This window comes from Borostomias antarcticus, assembly GCF_949987555.1.
Source record: "Borostomias antarcticus genome assembly, chromosome: 6".
Lineage (NCBI taxonomy): Eukaryota > Metazoa > Chordata > Actinopteri > Stomiiformes > Stomiidae > Borostomias > Borostomias antarcticus.
Window position 1 is genome coordinate 30788059 of NC_140239.1, and position 7160 is coordinate 30795218.

The 7160-nt window shown below is 46.0% G+C and overlaps 1 protein-coding gene across 1 annotated transcript in view; it reads right to left on the reverse strand.

The window, feature by feature from the left end:
* Positions 1 to 7160, reverse strand: part of mthfd1a (methylenetetrahydrofolate dehydrogenase (NADP+ dependent) 1a, methenyltetrahydrofolate cyclohydrolase, formyltetrahydrofolate synthetase) — a gene marked incomplete at its 5' end in the record, with an annotated part of 26482 nt that continues 19322 nt past the window's right edge. Inside the window, 6 exons of the mRNA XM_084439712.1 lie at positions 1 to 137; positions 847 to 940; positions 2848 to 3000; positions 3603 to 3710; positions 5256 to 5433; positions 5767 to 5867. Coding sequence (XP_084295838.1) covers positions 863 to 940; positions 2848 to 3000; positions 3603 to 3710; positions 5256 to 5433; positions 5767 to 5867 — 618 coding nt within the window. The 3' untranslated portion in view covers positions 1 to 137; positions 847 to 862. The remainder of the gene's footprint in view (positions 138 to 846; positions 941 to 2847; positions 3001 to 3602; positions 3711 to 5255; positions 5434 to 5766; positions 5868 to 7160) is intronic.

Here is a 7160-nt window from a genome sequence, read left to right on the forward strand (position 1 = left end):
CCAGGGGACAGGGACAGAAGACCAGAGGACAGGGACTGGTCCAGTAGACCAGAGGACAGACTGGTACAGCTGCTGTGGGGGATGGAATCCCTCAACTCTTCCGGAGATCGTAGGATCAGTTTGGTCCCTCTGATATCCTGAAGGTGGACATGAGAAGAGGGGGATGGGGGGGGGGGGTAGAGGGAAGAGGAGAAGAAGGGAGGGGGGGGGGGTAGAGGGAAGAGGAGAAGAGGGGGATGGGGGGGGGGGGTAGAGGGAAGAGGAGAAGAAGGGAGGGGGGGGGGGTAGAGGGAAGAGGAGAAGAGGGGGAGGGGGGGGGGGGGGGTAGAGGGAAGAGGAGAAGAAGGGATTGGGCCGAGGATGAAATAAAGGTGGAGAATGCATGGGAGAGAAATGCAGCATTTTAAACATGATTTGGAGTTGAAAGAGGGAGAAGGTGGAGTAGGAGGGGAGAAAGAGAGAGAGAGAGAGAGAGAGAGAGAGAGAGTTATAATGGACAAACGGAACCAATACAGTGAGCCATAAAATTCTAATTAAAAATCTGTTTTTTGGAGACGGGAGCCATTCATTTCCACCTAGCCCACGAAGCTGAGCCGCCTCTGACGCCTGCGCCCCTGTTTATCCTGACAGCGGCCATATGGTCGACAGCGCCGTAATCATGTTAAGAGCTTGACTCACCACCATTATGTGCGACCTGTAATAACTCACAGCGGATGAGGTGTACTATCTTTCATCGGAACTACGCGTAATTTTTTTTTTTCGCTCAACATCAATTAAGCGAAGCTAAGGTCAGAGTTTGCTTGTGATGTCGTTTAGCACCGCCCCCCCCCCCCTCCCCGGACTCACCTGGGACCGACGGAGCTTATTTGATTTCCGTGCCAAGGTCGTTGTCATAGAAACAGGAGAAGGTTGACGCTTCGGGCGGCGTGTTTTGGCGGGACTGCGTGTCGGGCGGAGAGGAGGGGATAAAGGGAGAAGGTAAACAACACTACCCAGAATGCATCTGACTGCCCTGCGGTAAAATCTGTTTGTTTTATCTCTGGGGTCGGCTGCTGGGATGAACGGTAAACGGGAAGGATGGCATGAGGAGTCATCACACAGGAAATGAACAAATAAAAACATGATGAAGAAACAACAGAAGCACTATCTCACTGATAGTGGTGGTGGTGGGGGGGTGTAGTGGAGGACTCACACACACACACACACACACGCACACAAAAACACACACACACTCACACACACACACACACACACACACACACACACACACACACTCACACACACACACACACACACACACACGCACACACACACACACACACACACACACACACACACACACACACACACACACACACACACACACAATCAACCACTCTCATTCTCCACGCCAACTCTCATTATCCACAAACAGATGGACAGGGTGACAGAGCATGACCTGAGACTCACTGAGTCCACCCCCCCCACCCCACCCCCCCCGCCCCACCCTCAACAAATTCACTGTACATCCAGAGCCCTGAGCAACTATAAATATCCTCACAGTCTGTGGTTAATTTCGAGCCACGGCGTCTCAGCCTGGTCAACAGCCACGTGGGCGGCGGCCTTGAGTCGAGAATCAAGGCCTTCATTTTTCCCCTCGGTAGAAATGTCTTTTGAGCCTTGTGGTCATTTGTGAATTCGGCCACTATTATTTTATTGCCATGTTGCTTCATCCGTACGGGAAGTTGCATCAGGGGAGCTCCAGGAGACGTTGGTCTGGAGTCGTCTAACGGACTGGCGCCATGGCCGTGCAGTACTGACTCTTTCACCAGGCAGCTTTAAAGCATTGTGAGAAGCATCTTTAAAAAAAAAAGTTACCACAAAATGTAGGCCTTTAGAGAGATATGTTTCAAATCTGTCGCCTGAGTGAATAATCGATCTCTGAAACAGCATTTGCCAAACAAACTTTGTTTTGTAACATCAACCTGCCTAATGGACTCCAGATGGAAACTAGCCTCTGGGCTGCAATCTGGATCAGATCAATCTGACATATTTACATGTTTTTACATGTTCATCAGTATGCACTGTTCTGATCTAACTAAACTAAACTAAACTAAACTAAACTAAACTAAACTAGACTAAACTAGACTAAACTAGACTAAAATAAAATAAAATAAAATAAAATAAAATAAAATAAAATAAAATAAAATAAAATAAAATAAAATAAAATAAAATAAAATAAAATAAAATAAAATAAAATAAAATAAAATAAAATAAACGGGTATTATTCAAAAGCATTTTTCCACTAAACCATCATCAGTAAATTCTTCTTCTTTAACTCCTAGTCTTTTTTTCCCAAGCACTAACAAACGTCTCTTTTCACAACACTGATGACAGAACCATGGAGCATCAGCACTGTGACTTTAACATGGCTGTTGAAGACTCTGGATCCTGCTTGAGAGACGCTGCTGTGAGATCACACCAAATAGATCTCCTCAAAATCCACTCATGATTTCCCTGAAGAGGCGTTAATCATTGAATCATTACTTGAATCACTGCTTATAGTGGATCTACTGATCGCTCCACTTCATCCTCACCCCATTCAGGGTGTAGGAAGGACCCCTAGCTAGAGAAAACGACCCCATCTCCTTAATCATACCCTGGGGTCACGCTTGCAGGACCCCACTGTCCCTTTGAACACTATGTCATATCCTGTTTACCTTGACAACACTCGACCAAAAACAGTAAGCCACCTATGTGTTCCTATGGATGTCATTCCTACGTATCCATGTGCACATGGCGATAAATTCTGATCTGGTTTTGATTCTGATGTATCGGCAGACATGGGTTTCCATGAGCAGTACTCACCGTGCCCACTAGGGGGAGGAGGTAGCCGGCGCCCACGCTGACGCGGAGGTCTCTGATGGGCAGAGTGAAGCCAGCGGACGGCCCGTTCTTCTCTGGGTCACGGGAGAGGGACAGGTGGGTCTCTGCCATGCAGATGGGTAGGTTGGCTAAGCCCTGGGGAAAAGATGGCGATAGCGTCGTTAAACATTTCATAGTCGCCTTAGTAGAAGGAAATATTCCTCCTTTGCGAAATCCCTGCTTGGACATGACTGGGCTGACCAATCGTGTCGAGGAGCATCCACTTCCATCCATAAAAACATGCTAGATCAGAGATACTAACTAAAGTTGTAACATGTCCTTAACCAGAGCAACTTACAAAAAGTGCATTGAAGTTGGTAAACAACACCTCAATTAATCAATCAATCAATCAATCAATCAATCAATCAATCAATCAATCAATCAATCAATCAAAGCTTTATTTGTATAGCGCATTTCATACCCAGAGGCAACACAATGCGCTTTACAGAGAACAAGGGAGGTGGGCATACGACCCACTCCTACATATTCCAGAGGGAAGCAAAAAAACAGTAATCACCCGGGGGCCAGATAAGTGAGCTGTAAAAATTCTTCCCTGACCCCTCTCAACAAGGCGATCTATCACGATCATGGCTAAGGGGCATATTTGTCAAGCAGAGGGTGTATTTTTGCAGTATTCCACCATGGCCCTTGTACAGTACAGCCCAAAAGGCTGTGTGAACGCCTCGTTTGTGACTCACTTGTTTTGTGTAGAGCTCCGCCTTCTTTTGAGCCTCTGGGAGGAGCTCCACGTCATCAGCTCCATACATGGTCCGGGCGATTACTCTCATCTTGTCCACAATAGGCACCTTTAAGGTCAACAATGTTATCATAGAGGTCAACAGGGTTGAATTACTGTACTATATTTATGCACCAAGAATGCTAAATGGATACATTTTATTACATTACATTTCATTACATTAGTCATTTAGCAGACGCTTTTGTCCAAAGAGACTAACAATAATTGCATTTAACGTAGGAAACGTCAATGTACTACTACTCGCCAGAACTCACAAGTGCATCTTCTCTCTAAAACAAGTGACTAATCCTAAATAGATTAGTTAACTTTAGAGTCCTGAATTTCCCCACGGGGACAAATAAAGATTTTCAATTTCAATTGATTTAGCTTCACTTTTTACAGTCACCATGAGATAGCAAAAAGTATGTACACCGACATCTAGTCCAAAACTTACGGTAATCAATCTAGTCCAAAACTTACGGTAATCAATCGAGCAGTTAAGAGTTTAATATCAGCACATCATCTCCATGTCACCAGTTAAGTGATCAAAGCAAAGATAATGTTATTTATACAGTGTGAACAATCGTCTGACAGCTGTGACACCCATCGCTGAGCGCTGGCAGAAACACACAGCAGACGAGGAGCAGACTGTAGGCTGTATATTTAATGAGTTCATTACAGCCTGAGACTAGAAGAAGTCAGTCTAAACTGGGGGTGCTAATTAGATTCCATAGACCATACCATTCTGTAGGTGTTGAGGGGGAGATGAAAATTATAATATTCTATTCTAACTGATAGTATGTTATGATAGGTGTTTTTAGAATAATATGTTGCTGATTTTCTATTATTTCTATTTCATAGAAATGGAATTGTCTAGTTTCTTGAACATTTCTTGTACGAATAAAACCACAGTATTCTCTATTTAGTAACTGGCTCAAAGGCTGCAATAATGTTGCACACCCAGAAGGTGTTGAGCAGCCTATAGAGAATTACAACCATATTTCTCACTGAACACCGGTCCTTGACATTGATATGTGTGAAGAGAAGAGTACATGGTAAATGGACTGCACTTATATAACACTTTTATCTAAAGCACTTTACACTGGCCTCTCATTCACACATTCACGGCAGCTGCAAGGTGCTCGCCTGCTCACTGGGAGCAATGAGTGGTTCAGTGTCTGTGCCCAAGGACACTTCGACATGTGGACAGGAGGAGGCGGGATTCGAACCGCCGACCCTACGATCATTGGACGACCCGCTCTACCTCCTGAGCTACAGAACAGAGAACAGAACACCTCAGGGGGCCAACGTGAGCACAAAGGTTCCCTTTTCTCTCAGTCTCTCAATCCCCACTGGGAGGAAGTACCAAAAAAAGCGGCCATTGAATGCATTCTTCCTTCCTGGAGGTAATCTTTTGATCTAACATGATGAGGTCTATAAAACTCATACTGATCAAGTCCTCTCAGATTGGACGTTTCTCACAGGAAGTAGGCGGGAATAACCCGTCGTGCCAGATGGTTAACAGCATGTGAGCTTGAGATCAGGTTAGGGAAGGAAGCAAGAAAGTATCCCTAATTAAAATTCAAGTTTTCAAACGGGTCTAATGTTCACGTACCTCCAGGTTGTACAGGAAGTTGAGTTGCCGGGGACTTTCCGCTGCCCTCTGAACGGCCTCTCCCAGCGCGAGCGCTCCAGCGCCCCCTGCAGCCCAGTGTGAGCACGGCACCGCCTCCAGAGCGCCCGCTAGTTTAGCCTGCGCACACACCAGCTCCAGCTCCTCATCCGTGTCTGTGCTGTTTATCACACGACAAACAGACTTGTTCACTTGATTTTTCAGACAAATGTGTTGCATGAAACACAAATGATAAAAGGGTCAAACATTTCCACTCATCTACTGTAGACCATCTAGATTTTACAACTGTATATTGACAACTATTCCTGTCACACACACACACACATTTGGGAATTTTACAATCACAACATGTTATCGGAAATGGCAAGTGAAACTGCTCTGACTATCCAAGAAGAGCAATCACACTGCTTTGAATATCATAGAATCATATAGGAATTATTCTGTCAACGTAAAGCCAGATAATATAATAACATGAATAATTTAATACATTTACCTAAAAGCATTGACCGCCACCACCACAGGCAGGCCGAAGGCCTTGGCGTTCGCCACCTGTCTCCTCAGGTGACTGCACCCACTCTCTAACGACGCCAGACCCTGCAGCCAGAGGTGTAGGACACTCAATATACAGCACACACTACAAAGGCAGCCATCTTGGCCATCTTAAAGCGTTGATGTTTTTCACTGACTATTCTCAGTTCATAAAATGTCCGCTCTCTCACCTGGAGCATGACCTGACGAGAAGGAGAGAGGGGTAGGAGGAGGAGAGAGGGGGATGAGGAGAGAGGGTAGGAGGAGGAGAGAGGAGAAGGAGGAGGAGAGAGGGGTAGGAGGAGGAGAGAGGGGGAGGAGGAGGAGAGAGGAGGAGGAGAGAGGAGGAGGAGGAGAGAGGAAGGAGGAGGAGAGGGGAAGGAGGAGGAGAGAGGGGAAGGAGGAGAGAGAGGAAGAAGGAGGAGAGAGAGGAAGGAGGAGGAGAGAGGGGAAGGAGGAGAGAGAGGAAGGAGGAGGAGAGAGGAGAAGGAGGAGGAGAGAGGAGAAGGAAGAGGAGAGAGAGGAAGGAGGAGAGAGGAGGAGGAGAGAGGGGAAGGAGGAGGAGAGAGGAGAAGGAGGAGGAGAGAGGAGGAGAAGGAGGAGGAGAGAGGGGGAGGAGGAGGAGAGAGATGGTTGTAGAGAGCTGGTTTACTGGGCTAGCAGCTGTTCTGTCACTCGCTGCACATTTATTTGGTACAGTTTGTTTTGCCGTTACTCTGTGTTATCATGTCTTATGATCTTCTTTCTCTTGGTCTGCCTCGCACGCCCATAATGATGCGCGCACACATCCCCACTCTCTCTCTCTCTCTCCCTCTCTCTCTCTCCCTCTCTCTCTCTCTCCCTCTCTCTCTCTCTCTCTCTCTCTCTCCCTCTCTCTCTCTCTCTCTCTCTCTCTCTCCCTCTTTCTCAGTCCAATCCAATAAACCTTGCTGGCAAATTTACCACAGATTATCATATTTGATTGGAGTCATGATAATTCATAAACAGTAGTAAGCGTGAGAAATCACATAATTTTCCTAATGACTAGAAATAAGAACTTTCTCTCTCACTCTTCTCTCTTATCACAGCCCGATATCAAGAGTTTGGCACACTTGGACTTAAATTACTATATAAACAGTGAATTATCTATTTATTCCACCGCCTGGCTTATTGACAATTAGCTTTCCAAATGACTTTGATTAAAGCAAAGCATTGATTCTGCCGAGCCTCTCCTGGAGTGCTTGTACTCGCTGTCTGCTGATTAACCAGCCTCTCACGACTCAAGTGTCTGCTAAATGAATTAATAGCAGATGCAGAAATAACCCTGCCACCAGTTCTTAACGAGCGCCCGTGAAGAGGCGCGTTTCCGCCTGCAGGTGT